At 45.1% G+C, this 19601-nt stretch overlaps 1 protein-coding gene across 2 annotated transcripts in view; it reads left to right on the top strand.

Annotated features, from left to right (window-relative positions):
* LOC148020972 (ABC transporter B family member 19-like) overlaps positions 1-19336 on the top strand; it is a 174099-nt gene extending 154763 nt beyond the window's left edge. For both annotated transcript variants that reach the window (XM_087698809.1, XM_087698810.1), the window contains 2 exons: positions 17292-17533; positions 17805-19336. In XM_087698809.1, coding sequence (XP_087554935.1) covers positions 17292-17533; positions 17805-19022 — 1460 coding nt within the window. In that variant the 3' untranslated portion in view covers positions 19023-19336. The remainder of the gene's footprint in view (positions 1-17291; positions 17534-17804) is intronic.
* The last annotated feature ends 265 nt before the right edge of the window (positions 19337-19601 follow it).

Below are 19601 nucleotides of genomic sequence, written 5' to 3'. Positions count from 1 at the left end.
ATTGCGTAGGAAGGGGGATTTGGGGAAGGGGGGTGATTTGGGCTGTCGTGAAGATCCATCTCAGGGATGGCCTCCAATCATTGTCAAGTCTCGTTCTACACTCTTGGAGACCCTCCTACGATAGGACCTTCCAGGTCTGCCCTCCTGGTGTGAGACCGCGAACTACTAGCTTGCCCAAGAGAGCCATACTTTGATACTCTGGGTCTATGATCCCAAGCCCTCCCTTTGACCGATGCCGGATGATGGTTGCCCACGTCACCTTGGCCTGGGAATTCTGGAACAATCTGACCCGTCCTAGAGGAAGTTCCGTACTAGGTGGCGAAGCTAAACTACGCAGGACGAGGAGAAGCACCAACACGAGGCGATGTACCAAGCCGTCGCTAGGAGGACCTGGTTAACCACCAGGGCTCGGCCTGCTAGGGAAAGGCGAGTGATACTCTAGTAGGTTGGCTTCCTCGGAATAGAGTCAAGGATTGAAAGAAATTGCTGGGCGGAAGTGATGTTGAGTCCCACTTGGAACCCTAGGTATTGGACGGTTTGCTCTCTGCACACCCATCTAAATCCCAAGTGTCTTGCTTGGAAGACCTTTCAAGCGTGCAACCATCTACATTCTGGACTATGAAGCACATTGTATACACCTAAGCTTACGAGATGCAAAGATAGTTACTACTTTCAACAAAGGGGACCTTGTCTTTTCTCTAGAGAAGGGCAAGAAGCTTATCTCAAAGCGAGATCAGATGCCTAGAGAGTACAACCAAAGAGTTCTTAATGAACTACACAAGGCACATGAGAGCAAGAGAGAACCGCTCAATAGGAACTCTCCTAGAACCAAAGGAAAGACCATAGCTTCTCTAGTTGTTGGGAATAGAACTGCATCTAGAAGGGGATAGAGATTTAGGGCAAGTAATTAGGAGCATTGATGGAGAGCTAGCACAAGGCTGCGATGGGTGCTCAAAGCGTTGCTCCGTGCTCAAGGGTTTTTTATGGTAAATTGTTGGATTTGGTTACCAAAACCACCTGCAAAGCCACCTCCCGTGACCACAAACCAAGTCCCATCCAAATCCCAAAGGAAGCAAAAGAGACCCACACACAGATTTAGGTCATGGACCAAGATACTTGAGGAGACAACGCTAGATAAGTTAGTGACTCAGATGAGCTAGTGCTAGAGTCCGGGTTTGTAAGGAAACCAACCGACTCTCGCCAGTTGATTTTCGCTCCCGTTGCAGTACAAAACACCTCAAGAGCCAGTCTCACTCTCTCCAGCATGAACTCATTGTCCTTTATGTAAAGTGTTGTATCATCTGCATACTCTGAGTCTAGCAGCTTTGTCTCCTCTCTCACTGGAAGTTGGAGGTTGTATAACCCACTCACACGTGACTTGAGGAAGTGAGACATCACCTCTGCAAAGAGTAAGAACAGGTACGGGGCTAGGGGGCAGCCCCGTTGGACTGATCTCTCTAGTCGAAACTCCTCCCCTCGCCTACCACCTATGAGAACCCTGGTGGTGGTTGATCTGTAAAGTGCGGAGACCCCACGTATCCATGCCTTTGTTGGGTATTTGACTCACGTCTCACTTACGTCTACGCTCATATGGGAGTGTCGGTGATCAGTAGGACACTGGGGCACTTTTTACTCTCGGTAGGAGAGGTTTTTTCCCCTAGACTTATAGTCTTATTGTCGTATGTGCTTATGTGCTTATGTTACACACTTATGGGCACTTAGTGTGTGTCGGGTGTGAACACCCCCTACAACCCTAAGGTTTAAGGGTTGTACTTTGTACTTTCTGGTTACACTCTTTCAGTCTATTCTCTTGGGTGTCGTGCTTCACTCTGTCTCTCTCACTCTCACACTGTCTATTGAATCTCAGCTGCACCTCGATCCTTCCATCTCACATTTGGTATCAGAGCAATCTGCACTCTGCAGACTGAAGCTTCCACTGTCTACAGCCCCCGTCAGTTTCCCCCTGTACCTGCGTGCTTCCATTGCACCTATAGGAGCCGCCATCTCAGCCAAGTGTGTCCTCAGCCCTGCGTCTGCTCACCGTGCACAGGGCGCTCGTCAGTCGCCAGCAGGCCTACTCGTCGTCAGTCTCGTGCTAGTCGCCACAATCTGACCAACGACCAGTGACCTGACATTCGATCGTCAGCCTGTAGTCCACGTCAGCAACCTGCGTCCCGTTCGCCCGCTCTGACAGCGACCTGCCACACTGCCCCGCCAGCCTGCAGTCCACGTCAGGTATTTTTTAACAAAATTTGTTATTTTTAGTCCAAAACAAAGTTCTGGAAGAGGAAGTTCATACGCGGTAGGCACAGCACAGGATACAGGTGTGCAATAAATTTGATGCAAATTTTTGGACTGGTTCATCAGAAATTTTGGGGCTTTTGTGTATTTTGAGGACAGTTGCATATGAACTGCTGTTACAGTCACAGAAAGACTGTTTTGACAGAAATTTTGGCAAAAATATTGGGGATTTTTATATAACAGTGTTGTTGAGCATTGTTTACACCTTGGGAAGCATGCATTAAAAGACAGTTTTTGACAGAGTACGCCCTTGCACATTAATTGCAGAAGTGTGTTTGCTGCAATTTCTGGAAATTTGCAGGTTTCCAGTCCTTACTGCTTTGACATTGCTCATTTGTCTTTGGAAATTTGTCATCATGGCAAATCAGGGAGGTGATGTCTTTACATATGTATCCAAGGAAGACAGATTGGATGGAAACAATTACTCGCTATGGTCATTCATGATGAAGAATGTATTAGTGGCCAAGAATTTATGGGATTATGTCAGTGGAGAGGAAACTCGACCGGGAGTTGTAGCTCCCGTTACTCCTCCTCCCCATGGCGCATATGGACAACGGGGACCTCAGCCCGCTCCACCTCAGCCACTTCCTCCAAGAACTGCAGCTCAAAGAGCTTGGGATACACGTGATGCACAGGCCTTGTCGCTGATTGCTCTGGCAGTTCAGCGGTCCATCATCCCTCACATTTGTTCAGCATCTTCTTCACGAGATGCATGGTTGACTTTGGAGCATATGTTTGCAGGAAAGAATGAGACTCGGATCTCTTTCTTGAAGAAAGAGTTGGAGACTTTGAAGATGAATGAGGGTGATTCTATGCAGGATCACTTAAATAAAATTCAGGACTTGAGGGAACAGCTCATGAATGTAGATGAGTATTTTTTGAATGCACAGTTGATATCCACTACCTTGAATTCCTTACCTCCTTCGTACTTGTCTTGTCATGCTGCATTGAACCTCACCATGAGGATTGTCGAGCACCCACTCACTTTTATTCAGCTGGTTAGTTTGCTTCTAGAGGAAGAGCAAACACAGAAAAATAGTGGTGTGGATGCTATAGTCTCTGAGCAAGCTTTTGTGGCAAGACAGAAAGGCAAAAACAGCAAGGTGAAAAATGCTCCACAGAGTTCTGGCACTTCGGGCACATCGCAGAATTAAACACAAGGGGGGACGCAAGCTAAAAAAGGAAAATGTCATTATTGTAAGAAGCCCGGCCACTATATCACTGAGTGCAGGAAGCGCATTGCCAAAGAGAAGAAGAAGGAGTCAGGAATGTCTGTTTCTACTACTCCTTCCACTGCTAGTGAGTCCGCGTCCTTTGTTGTGGACAAGGACTATTGTTTTTACACTTGCAGTTATGACATCTCTTAGGCCGATAGAGCACTTAGCTCTACAGAGGATGCTGACACTTGGTTCTTTGACAATGGTGCTTCTAGACATATTACATCTCACAGAGATTTGTTTGCTTCAGTTAGTGCACCTCCCGTTGGGAAATCGGTACTGTGTGCCAATAATACATCATACCCTGTTCGTGGTATTGGGGAGATTCAGCTCACAGCCATTGATGACTCTATTCTCCGCCTGCTGGATGCTTTGTTTGTGCCTGGAATCAAGAAGAATTTGCTTTCTATTTCTTCTTTGGCACGTTGTGGTTTGCAGGTCATATTTGATGATGACCGTTGCATAGTTAGAGATAAAGAACGCATGACTTTGGTCTTGACAGGATCTTTGTGTCATGGTTTATATGAGTTGGATGCTCTTTCAGTAGATCAGGCGGCATACTTGACATCCACTCTTACTCCTGCTATGATACAGGCGGAGTTATGGCATGCTCGTTTGGGGCATGTAAACTTTGGCAGCTTGATGCTTTTGCAGTGTACTCAGATGCTGAATGGCTTACCTCTCTTGGAGAGACCTCTTGAGCACTTATGCGAGGGATGCATTTTGGGAAAAATGCATCGTTTCTCATTTCCTCGTGATGTTGCTTTCAGAGCAACAACCAGATTGCAGTTGGTGCATTCAGATGTTTGTGGGCCTATGCAAACAATGTCATTGGGCGGTTGTTATTATTTTGTGACATTCATTGATGACTTTACATGTTTTTGCTAGGTCTACTGTTTGAAAAAGAAGTCAGAAGTGTATGATGCATTTTTGGCTTTCAGTGCACTCGTTGAAAATCAATCTGGATGCAAGTTTAAGACTCTCCATTCGGACCGAGGGGGGGAATACATGTCCTCTATGCTGAATTCCTTTTTGCAGCAGAAAGGCATAGTCCATCAGTATACTACTGCCTATACTCCACAGCAGAATGGGGTAGCAGAGAGGAAGAATCGATCACTCATGGAGATGGCCAGATGTATGCTGAAGGCAAAGAGCTTGCCTCATAGTTTTTGGATGGAAGCAATCATATGTGCTTGCCATATTTTTAACAGATGCCCTACCAAAGCCTTGAAAACCATCACACCTTTTGAGGCTTGGAACAACCGTAAACCTTCTGTTGGTCACTTTCGTACCTTTGGGTGTCTTGCCTATGCCCATATTCCACAGGTACTTAGAAAAAAGTTGGACAACAAGGCTGTTAAGTGCATTTTTATGGGATATAGCAATGAGAGCAAAGGCTATAGACTCTATGATCCCGTTACAAAGAAGGTTTTTGTCAGCAGGGATGTTGTTTTTTATGAAAAATCAGAATTATCCTTAGCTGGTTTGGACACATATCAGGCTGCCCGTGATGCTTTTGAAGGGCTGCTGCCCATTACTTTTGGTGATTCAGATGGAGCTTCAGAAAATGAACCTAATGTTCAGCCATCTACTCCTATGGAAAGTGCAGAAATTCAGCCATTGGCTGATCGGAATATTCAGCATCATGCTGAAACTGAAATTCAGCAAGAGCTTGCACACAGTCAGGATGCTAGACAGTTACCTAGATGGTATTCGCAGACTATGCAAGATAGTCCTTTGGATGCACCCATGGCTGGTCATACTAGAAGGCAAACTTGTTTGCATGATTCAGCACATACCATGGAGTTTGTTATGGCAACAAGTACTTTTGATAATGAAGAGCCTAAATGTTATGAGGATGCACAACACAGTGTGCATTGGATGGCAGCAATGCAAGCTGAATTAGATTCTATTACTAAGAATCAAACTTGGGATCTGGTGTCCTTGCCATTTGGGAAGAAAGCCATTGGAACGAAATGGGTCTACAAACTGAAAAGGAAAGCAAATGGATCCATTGATAAATACAAGGCACGGCTTGTAGCTAAAGGCTATGCACAGAAAAAGGGCATTGATTATGAGGAGACATTTGCTCCTACTTCCCGTATGACGACCATCAGGTCTATGATTGCTTTGGCAGCACATTATGGTTGGACAGTGCATCAGCTAGATATCAAGACTGCATTTTTACATGGGGAACTTCAGGAGGAAGTTTATGTACAGCAACCCATTGGTTTTGCAGTTGAAGGCTCAGAACATTTGGTATGCAAGCTCAAAAAGGCACTATATGGTTTGAAACAAGCTCCTAGAGCTTGGTATGCATAAATAGATGCTTTCTTGCTTGGTCAGGGGTTTCTAAACAGCTCATCTGAGTCTACCCTTTACGTATGTAAAGAAGGGGGATCTATGCTGATTATATATCTTTATGTTGATGACCTTTTGCTCACTGGAACACATGCTGATCAGATTTCAGCATTCAAACAAAATTTGCAGCAAACTTTTGACATGTCTGATTTGGGAGTTTTGCATTACTACTTGGGCATCCAGTTCATACATGATGCTCGAGGTATCGGGCTATCACAGTCAAGGTATATTGGGCAGCTTCTTGAGAAGTTTGGCTTATAGGATTGCAAGCCAGTTTGTACTCCCATGGAACCTGGACTGAAACTGTCATTACATGATGACAGTGATTTGTTTGATATACATACATATGCTCCTGTAGTTGGATGTCTTATCTATCTATGCAACACTAGGCCGAACATACAGTTTGCAGTTTCAGCTTTGAGCAAGTATATGCATCAGCCACGTATGTCACATTGGCAAGCTATCAAGCATGTTTTTCGTTACTTGCAAGGTACTCGATCTCTTGGGTTGCTTTATGCCAAGGGGGGACCACTGCAGTTACATGCTTACAGTGATTCTGATTGGGCTGGTGATTATGATACACGTCACTCCACTAGTGGCAATTGTTTCTTTCTTGGCTCTTCTTGCATTTCTTGGCTTAGCAAGAAACAATCCACTGTTGCCACATCGTCATGTGAACCTGAATACAAGGCAGCTTTCACTACCACAGTTGAATGCGTATGGCTTAGACGCTTGCTAGTTGATTTGGATGTATCTGTTACGGAGCCTACTCCTTTGTTCACTGACAGTCAGAGTGCCATTGCAGTGGCACGGAACCCAGTGTTTCATGCCCACACGAAACACATTGAGATCCATTATCACTTTGTCAGAGAGAGGCTACATGCAGGTGATATCAGCCTTGTCTATTGTCCTACCACCAGTAATGTGGCAGACATCTTCACCAAAGCTCTTCCTCCTGACAAATTTGAAGCATTTCGCGATGCTTTAAATTTGATATCCTTTGGTGGCGGATGATCCTTGTACTCTTGATCACTCTTCACTCCAGGGGGGTTTGTTGGGTATTTGACTCATGCCTCACTTACGTCTATGCTCATATGGGAGTGTCGGTGATCAGTAGGACACTGGGGCACTTTTTACTCTCTGTAGGAGAGGTTTTTTCCCCCAGACTTATAGTCTTATTGTCATATGTGCTTATGTGCTTATGTTACACACTTATGGGCACTTAGTGTGTGTCGGGTGTGAACACCCCCTACAACCCTAAGGTTTAAGGGTTGTACTTTGTACTTTCTGGTTACACTCTTTCAGTCTATTCTCTTGGGTGTCGTGCTTCACTCTATCTCTCACTCTCACACTGTCTACTAAATCTCAGCTGCACCTCGATCCTTCCATCTCACATGCCTTGGGGAAGCCCAACCTCACCATAGTGCCCTCTAAGAAGTCCCAATCCACCTTGTCATAGGCTTTCTCAAAACCTAGGAGTAGTACAACCAATCCTTGACCACTGCACTGGGCCCACTTTGTCTCAAAGAAGGTGAAGACATTGTCTAGGATGCTCCTATCCTCGACAAATCCTGTTTGTGTGTCATGAATGATGCTTGGAAGAACAAGGCGGAATCTCCTACCAATCATCTTTGCTAGTGCCTCTTATAGGCCACTGACAACAAGGTTATCGGTCTCCACTAGGATAGCTCCAACCAGTCTCCCTCTTTTGGGAGGAGATTGATAAGACTTGTTGAAAGACTCCTTGGCGTCTGTCCAGAAGTGAAAATATCCTGGAAGGCCAGCAGTAAGGGGTCCTTCACCACCTCCCAATAGGTAGTGAAGAAGGTCTTAGAGAGGCCATCCTCTCTTAGGCATTTCTGCCCATCCTGTGTATGAAAAGCCTCATCTAGTTCCTTCTCTGTGAAGGGGGCTAGGAAGGAGCGTCCCATTTTCTCTATGACAAGGGACAAGATGTGATTCTAGACCTACTGTCTATATAGCTGTCCTCTAGCTGAGGCTGTCTCCTATTGGAAAAGGTGTCTGTAGTAGTTAGTGGAAATCTCCATTACCTCGTTTGGGCTAGAACAAGTCCTTCCATATTGATCCCAAAGACTGCGTATCTGCTCTCCTAAGGTGCAGGGCTGGTGCACTTGGAAAAACTCCCTGCACATCATGTCTCCCTTCCGTGCCCAGAAGGCTGTTGAGGTACAGAATGAGAACTTCAAGTACCTGTCCTCTAGGCCGGCGATGGTTGCTCGTGTGTGCACCTCCTGTGCGTGGAAGATGGAATCCCCTAGTGCCCCCTGTAGTAGTCTCTGCATGGCTGGTAGGTCCCGCGGGAGTCCTCTCTCGTCCTCCCAACTCTGCTACCTGGCCTGTAAGGCTGCCTCCTCATAGATACTGCTCCACTCGGCTAGGACCTCTGCAACCTCCTTTGTGATCCGGTCCCTCCTGCCTCACTCCCTAGTCCAAATTTGCTCAATCTGTCTCTTCACCTCCTCCCTCTTATAGATCGAGTTAGGGATCTGACAGGATCGTGTGTCTAGGACAGATGTTGGGGGATCAAGTGTCAGGAGAACCGCCAGACAAGGTGGTGCCCGCCAAGTGCCCTACCTGGCCTCTGCGAGAGCATCTCTACTCTCCCACATAGAACCTGTCCAGCCGCTCCAGCAGTAGTTTGCCTAGCCGCTTGTATCCCCAAGAGAAGTCGAGCGACCTCTTCCTGTTGTGAAAAGCTAGGTCTCTCCAAGCATTGCGTGCTCCTATTGCTAGTAGGAAGACCTCCCATGCTTCCTGCTCCTCCCTACCCATGCCCTGGTAGTTTCTGTCTCTACCTTGCTAGTCCTCTTAAGGCCTCTAGGTTGTTGAAGTCTCCTCCAGCAAATCGAGGAGTCCACCTTTGGGAGTCTTGTTGTGATCTCCACCCGGAACATGCTGCGTGTTGTAACCTCGGCACAGGCATAGATATTGAGGACTCCAAGGGACGAGTCCCCAATATCCAGTCTGATCCATAGAACCCTCCTTGCCACGATCGTCCTGTGGTCTTGTATACAGGCGGTGAGGCTCGGGCCAATAGAGGTGCATATGCCTCCACTCCTGCCGTGGGCACCGACCCATCAGGAGCCACTGCAATAGGACTATCATACCACGATGCCAGCTCATCAAACAACAACTACCCGGGAGTACCTTTCCTACCAATTGGGCCTAGGCAGGGAGTGAGCTTATGCTCCTATAGAAGTAAGATGTCGATCTCTCCGGCAAGGGTAGGCTACAACTCCTTCCGAACAATGAACTTCTTGAAACCACGTGCTCCACTGTAGTGGAGGCTATTCACATTCCAGGATGCAAGATGTAAACTCATTGGGAGACCTGTGACTGACTAAACAAACATCTATTCGGTGTGGAAGCTGCTGACAAAGAAGAGGAGCCATGAGGCATGCGGATACGCTTTGCTACCGGTCTGGATGGTGAACTTCATTCCCCCATGGTAGCCCTCTGGCGGACCATGAGGGTGATGGATGCACTTGGTGGTACCACCAGGGCATTTTTCTCCTGCTCCCTACTGCCATGGGTGTGTCTGAGGGGTTGGTTGTGGCCTCCCTGCCGTCTCCCACTTTGTCATCTTTGGACTCGTGCAAAGCCGTCCGCGTCCACCTGTGGGCTTGTCGGCGAAGCTTCCTTGGCTTCGAAGCGTGTGCACTTTGCTGCCATATACCCAAAGTCATGGCAACGCAAGCATTGCCTGGGCTGCCCAGTCACGATAACCTACTGCCTAAAGGAGTGTACGCCTGTCTCAATCTCTAGAAATTGTGGTATGTTTTAGACTCTTTCACTGCCACCCATACCTTTGGGACTCGTGGGGCTATCATTGCGTCCGCAAAAGAGGCGGGAAGGATAGTGTTGAAGAGCCGTCCAAAGTCTTCCACAAGCCGGAGATACTCTATCGCCAATCCAAGGAAAAGTAGGGTGATTGGATGTCTAAGAAAACTGTTGTGGAGCGCGAATGCCTCCACCGTGAAGCCACTGTACCAAGGGACCATGTATATGACCCCCTTCATGGAGGCATAGGGGGAATTGGCCACTAACTCATGGGCTGCGTCTGCCGAGGTGAGTCGTACCATGAAGATCCCTTGCCCCATGAGGATCACCTCCACAATCTGCATTGTGCTGATGCGCAGTGTGGAGTGAATCCAATCCCGAAGCTGAGCCTTGGATAGGGAGTGTCTTACGACCTGATCGAAGATTGTTGTTTCTTTTAGCTCCAGCTTTGTGGCACGGACTCTTAAGAGGTGTTCCTCAGAGAGGACTATACGCAAGGTATTTGACTGTGGGGCACTCGTAGAATGCACCAGCGTCTAACCAGAGGTTTCCATTGCGCGTCCCTTCTGAGAACCTACCAAACACACTGCTGTATTGCCGGAGGAGGGAGTGTTGCTGCAAGTGGAGGGAGCAACCGGGGGGGGGGGGGGGGGGGGGGGGGCGGGGGGAACTGGATCCACAGGGTGAAGGTCAGGGAGTGCCTGGGGGGTCAGAGTGGCGTCGCGGAGTGTGGTGGGCCTGGGGCGCAGGGCCCAGTGTGATGGCGAGAAACTGAAATATATACAAATGAGATCAACTATAAATAGGCACTGCTAGGAGGGTTGAAGGCCTTGGATCTGAGATAAAAGATGGATGACCTATGAGAGGACCATAAAATGGTTTGACCTATGACATGTGGAAAACTCCAATGTTGGCACATGTGCCCACAATATGGAGTTGGACATTGACTCTCAACACCCCCTCTCAGCAAAGAAGAATCCGAATGAGATGAGGGGATAGAAATTGATGTATGCACGATCAAATGAGGGGAAAAACATGGAGCCCTCTAATCAAGGAATGATACAATCATGCAGGTCCAACTCCCATGTGCTACAAAAGGGATCCAAGGCTGCTAAGAGGTAATGTTTTGGTGAAAACATCCACTGAAAATGACCAGGGCTGAGCTGGGGCAATACCACTTGACCTTTCAGAGCAGATATCAGTAAGATGGTCTTGTGTGTGTTTGTATGCCTGAAGGATTTTGATGCTGATCTTGATGGCTTGAACATTTCATAAAGCCATGGACAAGATGGATTAGGAAGGATTGTCCAAAATGGCTGGAAAGTCAACAATGCCACAAAATTGGGAACCTACAAAAATAGCAGGAAAATGTTATCCACAAAAGTGAATTCCATGTTGAGCTAGGCTGACCTGCTCAAGGACCCAAAAGTAGGTGGCTCTGAACCTGGATGAGATGTGGAAGGGCCCCCTCTTGGATTGTGATGGTCTGAAATGTTCTCCTCTAAAATGTCCTTCACAAAGTAAAGAAAGTCAACAAGGTCCTGAAAAGAATCCTATGAAGGGAAGATATCATTTGAACATGTAGTTGGCCCCTTTGAAAGCAAAGAACCTCTAATGGCTGAATCCTTTGAAGATTCTGAATAAGATCCTCATGAAGGTGCAGAAGAAGCTCCTTGATAATGTCATATGATGAAATGAAATCATTTGCTAACGTGTGACTAATACAACTGGCCTTGACCAAGGAACCAATATCTCTATATCATAAACAAAATCATCCCTCAAAAGATGCATCATATGAAATTGAAGCCAATGAACTATCACAAAGAGGAGTATGAGGACTAGGTGTAGGCACAAAAAGATAAAGGAAGCCAAAATCTCAAAAAATCGACTCATACCAATGGAGGTGGCCTTTCAGAAAAGGTTTGTCCTACTTGAGTTAGAAAAAGGATTAATAGGGGCAGCTGAAGAGGGCAAAACCTGTAGAATAGGCTGAAGAGATGACCTCAACCATGGAATCAATAGCTCTACATCATAAACAACATCATTCTTAAACTTGCTGCAAAGAGGAGTGTTGGCTACCTCCAGGTTGTTGGATTGGCCTGATAAAGACTTGTAGTGAGATAAGTTTAATCGGATGGCTCACTTGGGGTTGCAGACAGTCCATGATGGTGTCATTCTTGGGTAGCTCTGTCTTTATTCTATTTGGCGCATTCGTCAGCACTTTCAGGTGCTTCGGGACTAACATGACATTTGGTCATCCTTACAAGAGAAGCTTCTGAGGTTCTCTCCATCGCCTACTTTATAGCCATCGGCTCCTTGGTGGGATTGGATATTTGTGCTTCGTGATGATTTTGAGAAAAGATCAGCTAATCAGATCTATCATTAGATGGTCAAGGCCACAAGAGATGGGTCACCGGAAAGGCCAATAAATTATGGCATATTCGGGATAGCAAAAAGAAGTGGTAGGAAAGATTCCTCCAACTCTAGAAGTCTAAGGTTCCTTATTAGGGTAAAGTGTTCATGTGGAGGTTGCTTATTGGGGGTCTTCCAACTAGGGATGTGTTGTGTGCTTGTTGCAAGATCTCCCGTGGTCGCTATGTATTTTGCACTACATGCATTGAGACATTGCTTCATCTCTTTGTCTCTTGCCTTGTTGCTTGATAGATTTGGAGTTTTGTCTCCCGTGTGTGGTCTTTGGCGACTCAGCAGTGGGTATCAGCTCGTTCATGGATTATGGCAAGGATGCCTTCTATGTCCACCTTCTATGGCAAGGTTGCCTGGCGGGGGCGGGCAGGGCAGGCGCATCACTGGTGGGCCACAGGCAGGGGTGATGGGCCACAAGCCCCGGGGGAACAGGCAGGGCATGTGCGAAGGATCAGGCAGAGTGGACACGAGGGAGTAGCCGGGGGCGCGGTAGCAGGCGCGACGTGACCGGCAGGAGTTGTGATCCCCCAAAACTACAAGTTGTACTGCTTACAGAAGAAAAGAATGAAAACACAACTTCAGACTACTAAAAAGAGTTCCCTTGTATATTTTCCAACCTAATAATGAGAAGACATGGAGAGGAACTAACAATCAGTAAGAAAAATACCTTCTTAGCAGCCATTACATACAAAGTGGTTGAGTTCTCTTTTTATTTTTTTGTAGAGGTTGCTGAAATTAAAGAATTATTAGATGTACAAGGGGTTGTCTAGCTAGCCTGCGAAAGCCATATTTACCATTGGGAAAAACAAAATTAAAAAAGTCATTAGGGTGAAACTAGGAAAGAGAAACTTGTTGAGGCCCTTGACTAGTAACTACTAACAATATCTTGCACCAGCACTCACGAGTAGTGATCCAAGTTGTGTGAATAATCTCTAACCATGGAGCAGCCACATCACAAATGACAACCCCCCTAGATATTATAGAATCTACTTGCCACAACAATAGATACAAGCAGGCTACAGTGAGGGCATAACACAGAGGAAGGGGGGAGTATAGGGTAGGTTAGCTAATACACTCTTGGTTCTCAATGCAACTGCTGTATTCTCAGAGCTGCTAGACTGAGAGTGCTTCCTGGTGAAGAGTGGAAGAGAGATGATAGAGAGTGCATGCACCTTCTACCCTGTGTTAAGCAAAAACTCCATGGCTAGCAAGAATGAACAGGAAGAGAAAGCAAGAAAGAAAGGTGTAACTACCCGCTTCTCCACCAAAATGTGACGAGCCAGATTGGACCAGGGAGCATGTCTCTTGTCTCCAAGAGCACCTCCTTATATTAGTAAAGCGAGTTAAAAAGGACACTTCACACATGCTTCCTTACCTCACATCTTAACCTTAAGCCATGCAAATCAATCCAATGCAAGAAATAAAACACATAGGAAGTTGCAGCTGCAACATGTCAATCTGGGGTAATCTTCCCAAGACCATGCATGATTAGTAATTCTAGGTATGTTACTAAAGTCCAAACCCTAGAAATAAAATCCCAAATCTGTCTAGCAATTGGTCAGGAAACAAAAGATGAGATGCAATGTCCACACGTGCAAAATACACAATGGCCACTAGCAATGTTGCATCACCACACAAACACAAAGGATACTTCACACATACTTCCTCTGCCTTACATGTTGACCTTAAACCATGCACATCAATCCAACGCAAGCAATGAAACATATGAGAAGTTGAGGTTGCGACATATCAATTTGAGGCAGTCTTCCCAAGACCCATGCACAATTAGTAATTTGTAGGGGTGTCAATGAAGTTCAAACCCTAGAAATAAAATCCCAAATTTGTCTAGCAATCAGACAGGAAATGAAAGATGAGATGGAGTTTCCACATATGTAGTGCAAACTACACAATGGGCACTAGCAATGTTGCATAACCATACCATATCACTAATAGGAGGCCTCAAGAACTCTCTAGGTAAAAACCTTGCCCTAATATGATATCTTTGACTTCTATAACTGTAACAATTGTCTTCTTATTGCTGCTTTTTTTATCATTTTTTTGGAATTTTAATTAAAAGTTGGTCAAAAGAAAATCCGTAGTGGACTACTTAATGAACCAGTGTCAAAGTAGGTTTCTCGTTTTTGTTTCCAAGTAATCAAGTCTTATACCTTGCATGTGAATTGCTTCACCATTTTGTATGATCGTCCCTACATGACCACACCTTATTATCCTGTTCACCTATCTTCTATCCCATATCATCTTATGGTACATTGCATTTGCTGAAAACTGCAGCAAATCATCAAGGTGCGTGAAACTCTAATCTTCTTCTTTTTTCGTGAATAAGTGTATATTAATATTGGAATATTTACATCCGTCCTTCAGGCCAACCAAATAGAAAGGATACAAGTCTCACATTTTTTTACATCAGACCATCAAGTCAGCAAAGAAAAAACACAGATACAACTAAAAGTCTACCACAACTCTAACCAACTCCTACTAGTCGTATGCAATGCTTATGCTGAGCCTTGCTTAGACTTTTAGTGAGAACATTTGCAAGGTTGTTCTGTGTTTTGATCTTAATCAATGTGATTAGACCATCTTCCAAAATCTATCTGATAAAGTGATATCGCACATCTATATGCTTTGTGCGTGAATGATACATGGCATTCTTAGCCAGATACACAATACTCTGGCTATCACATAACACAGAAATGTCACTCAGAATGAACAGCTAGAGTAGATCGAACAATATCTAGCCAGGCACCAGCAATGTCAGGAAGAACCAAATCAGCTGAGACCATAGAGAAGATCTGCCATAACACTAAACCATGGACACAGGCCACATAACCATGGATACCCGATACCAAATAAAAAACGAAGGCATTCTGGATGCGCCAAATATGCCATAGGGCTGTCCATCTAAGGAAATGGAAAAGGTAGGAGTAATTCGAATGCAAAGAAGACGAGGAAATCATCTTTCCCATAATCCACGAACAAACTGATATCCAGTGCTAAGTTGCCGTAGACCACACACGGGAAACAAAACTTCAAATTTGTCTAGAAATAGGGCAAGAGACAAAGAGATGAAGCATTGTTTCATCGCATGCAGTATAGAACACACAATGACTAGCAAAAATCTTATGAGCACGCAACACATCACCAGTTGGAAGACCCCCAATAAGTAGCCTCCACATGAACACTTTACCCTGATACGGAACCTTAGACTTCCAGAGCTGGATGAATCTTTCTTGCCACTTCTTTTTGCTATCCTTAATATGCCATACTTTATTAGCCTTTTCCGTGACCCATCTCTTGGTCTCCACCATTTGATGATAAATCTGGTTGGCTGACCTTTTCTCAAAATCATCAGGAATCACGAACTTCCAATCACACCAGAGAGAACACGATTGCAATACTGGCAAAGGGAAGAACCTCAAAAGCTTGTCCTGTATAGACGACCAAATGTCATGATAACCTCGAGGTATGCAGAAGTGCTAACAGATATGCCGAAAAGAATAAAGAAGGGGTTGTACAGGAATGACACCATCAAGAACTGTCTGCAACCCCAAAGGAGCCATCCGATTAAACTTATCTCTCTACAAATCTTTATGAGGCCAATCCAACAACCTGGAAGTAGTCAGCACTTCATCTCTCAACGAATTCTCCTCCTTACGAGAGTCAGGAGGGCGCCAAAGTGCAAAATATAACATCGCTTACCAACAGGCAATCAAATGAGAAAGGAGAAAAGATTAAGAGACCTTTACAAGTCTTGTGGAATTGAGCACATGCCACCAAGAAGCATGAATAACCGTGTTGCCATAAGAGATTCCAGTCTTTTCTATGAAAAATTTTACAATATCCGACCAAGGATGATTCTCTATATATAATGCCTGTAAAAGTGCTAGCCTTAAGGCTGCCATATGCAAGTTAGCATCCAGCAAAGTTGCTCCCCCCATTCGTTTAGGAGTAGTAATATACTGCCACGAAATCCACACCTGGCCCAAGCGATTCCCTTTCTTTTTCCACAACATGAATCGGATAGGTTGAACTAATTCCAAGAGAGACTTCTTGGTCCAAGGAAGAAGAGGCAAGAAAAACGAAATCATGCTAATCATGATGCATTGAGCAATCTTAAGTCGCACATGAAGAGGCCAGCTTTGAGACTTCCAGTACATGAACCGATTATGAATACGGGACGACATTCAATCCAGCAATGTATGGAAAGCTACATCCACACCAATAGGATAGCCCAAATGTCTAGTTATGTTCCCCTTAGAAATCACAATTCCATGCCAACCCAAGGCCTGCAAATCATTCTCCGTGCAAGAAAGCAGTGTAGATTTCTAAGTGTTAATATGAAGTCTTGATGCGATAGCAAAAATATTCCATGCAATCATTGCTCGATTAACATTCAAGCGATCAGCCTTAAGAAACATGAACATCTATCAAAGATTGCCCCAAAATTTGGGCCCCACTAGGAAGAGTCAAACCAACAATCTCCCCTTGATCGGCCAACTTGTCCAACAGTGAAAGCATTGGGTGAGTGACTAAAGCGAACAGCAAAGTGCTGAGAGGACAGCCTTGTCGAAGAGATGGGGACAAGGCAATTTCATCCGTGATCCCTCCATTATGTGCTATGCGGGCTATAGCACCCTGACTAATAGTATCCACAAGAGAATCTCTCTCTCTCTCTCTCTCTCTCTCTTACACACACACACACGCGACTCTCAAGCCTTGAGTCTTAGTATTGACACTTGTATTGGCCTTGGCGCCATTTTCATGTTTACTTTAGGCTTTGCCTACATGTATGGCTTAAGCCTTACTTATTCTGCTCTTTGTGTAGTATTATGTACTCTTTTTGTAGCATCAACTGATCTTAATATGTGATGCACTATTCATTTTGTTTTTACTAGCGCAATATGACATTTAAAGTGATGCTTTGAGAACAACTTTAAACACGTGAACATAGAATTATTAAAATTTCCTAATTCTAAATATTTTTCAAAGTCTTGCTCCTGTAATAGGACCTTTTCTGTTCCTATGTTGTTCCCCATTCCTTGTTCCCCGTTATTGGTAGCTACACAAAACAGACACATGCACAGAGAGAGAGAGAGAGAGAGAGAGAGAGAGAGAGAGAGAGTGTGTGTGTGTGTGTGTGTGTGTGTGAAGAACGTTTCTCCTTTGCAGCTCTTATACACAAAGATATTAATTGGTTTGACCAAGAAAAAAACAGTAGCGTGGCTGTAATCAGTTGCTTTTCAAGTTGTGTGGTTCCAATCAAAGCAGCTGTGACAGAGTGTGCCTCTACTATTATAAAATTGATGGCTACACTATGTGTGTGCCTGATACTAGCATTTGTAGCTACGTGGCCAATGGCACTTGTGATGCTGGCTGTCTTACCACTCCTTACATTTGGAACATTTCAGAGGGTAAGAATTTTTTTCACATTCACTGCTGATTCGAATACCCCAACCAAAAAAGAAGAGAGAATTCTATTAATAAGACTCATTGGAACAAAGAATTCCGAGGCAAAGTAGAAAGTAGAATGCAGCCCTCTGAGGGACTTCCATATATAAAAGCGTGTAGCAAGGGGAAGTCTATTAACGTGTCACTAGTACTACAATTACCTTTGTTTAAATGAGCAGGTATTCCAGTCTGTGGTAGAATTATCATGCCAATATGTTCTACTTCAATGTGCAGAGCAAAGATGCCAAAGCTGCACACTCAGCGGAGATGAAAGCAGCCAGTGCCAATGCAAACAATATTGCTGCAGAGGCTATCAATAACATGAGGACGGTTGCATCATTTGCAGCAGAAGAGCAAATTCTCAGAAGATTCTTAGACAGCCTGAATGAATCCTTTGTGATCAACTGCAGGAAAAGTGTTCTTATTGGTCTGACAATAGCGATCGGGCAGATTACCCTTCATTTTTCAGTTTGTTTTATCATGTATACCAGTGGGCTGTTTGTGGCAGCTGGAATTGCAAGCTTTTTACGCTGTCTGCAAGCTTTCAATGTTCTCAACCACACATCGGATAACTTCGGTGAGGCGATTTCTGTTGCTCCCATCCTTAATAATGCTAAAGCAGCCTTCAATACCGCTCTTTCCATCATAGGGGAGCAGGCAGCAGAAAGTAAAGAGGAAAAGGAGGGTTACCCTGATTCAGTGAAGGGCAATGTTGAATTCGTGAAGGTATGCTTTGCCTATCCATCAAGGCCTGCCTTTCAGGTGCTGAGTGACTTCAGCCTGAATGTTCCTGCTGGTAAGACAGTAGCATTGGTGGGACGAAGTGGCTCAGGAAAGAGTTCTGTGATTGCACTGCTACAGAGATTTTACGAGCCACAGGCCGGTCACATCCGACTAGATCAGAAGGACATTCATGAAATTGACCTGCAATGGCTGAGGGAGCAGATGGCATTAGTGCAACAGGAACCTGTCCTGTTTACAGGAACCATTGAAGAGAACATAAGATATGGTGGACAGGAGGCAACAGAGGCAGAGGTGAGGGAAGCTGCCCGGGTTTCAAATGCTGATGGTTTCATAAGCTCCCTGCCTGAAGGCTACGGAACTCATGTGGGAAACAGGGGAATACAGCTGTCTGGAGGGCAGAAGCAAAGAATTGCCATAGCCAGAGCTGTTCTGAGAAAGCCCAAGATACTGCTACTGGATGAAGCCACCAGTGCACTTGATACTCGGTCTGAGGCTCTGGTTCAGGAGGCCCTTGAGAAAATGGTCGCTCACACACGTGCCACTGTTATCACGGTAGCCCACCGTTTCTCCACTTTTCATTCTGCCCACTTGATTGCAGTGCTGGACCAAGGCTGTATTTGTGAGATTGGTCCCCATCACCTCCTCATGCAGCGTCCCAATGGTCTCTACGCACAGCTTGTCCGCCTGCAAGGCTCTCGTGAATCGTGATAGCATGCCAGGGCATCCGACATCTAGCACGGAGCAATTCCAAAGGTGAGATCCAGAACCTTGGAAAGACCCATCTACGTACGAGACTTGGGTCTCGTAGGATGATCAATTCTACCTCTGAAATAATATATAATATGTATCCAAAGAATTAGAGGTTTCTAAAAGGGCCCACGCATGACACACGATACGAATGTCATTTGGGAATCACGAAAAAGCGTGCTCCAATGTATCTCTCCCTCCCTACAGTTTGTTATCAGATGACGTCGAAGTTTTGAATGAGGTGACAGAATCCATCAATTGCACATGATATATTTTCATCCTACGGTTCTTTATTCTTTCCTTTCGTTCTTTAGTAGCACACAATACCCCCTTTGGAAAGTTACATGCTCAAATTCCTATGCCCTCTCTATCTTCAACCGTGCTCGAACAAATCTATCCAAGTTCAATAGCAAAATAACTAGCGTTCTTTGCAGCAGCTTTGCTACCCCGAAGCGAAAAGCAGAGTTGCCGTGCGACTTCGTTCAACAATTCATTTCTCATCTTTATCTCTTTTCTTTTTCTTTTTTGTCTCTAACTTTT

Source organism: Lygodium microphyllum, chromosome 18, assembly GCF_053477565.2.
Source record: "Lygodium microphyllum isolate KBCC chromosome 18, Lygodium_microphyllum_v1.1.10, whole genome shotgun sequence".
Taxonomy (NCBI): Eukaryota; Viridiplantae; Streptophyta; class Polypodiopsida; order Schizaeales; family Lygodiaceae; genus Lygodium; species Lygodium microphyllum.
The sequence above is the reverse complement of the archived record's forward strand: the minus strand, read 5'-3'. Positions and strand labels throughout refer to the sequence as shown.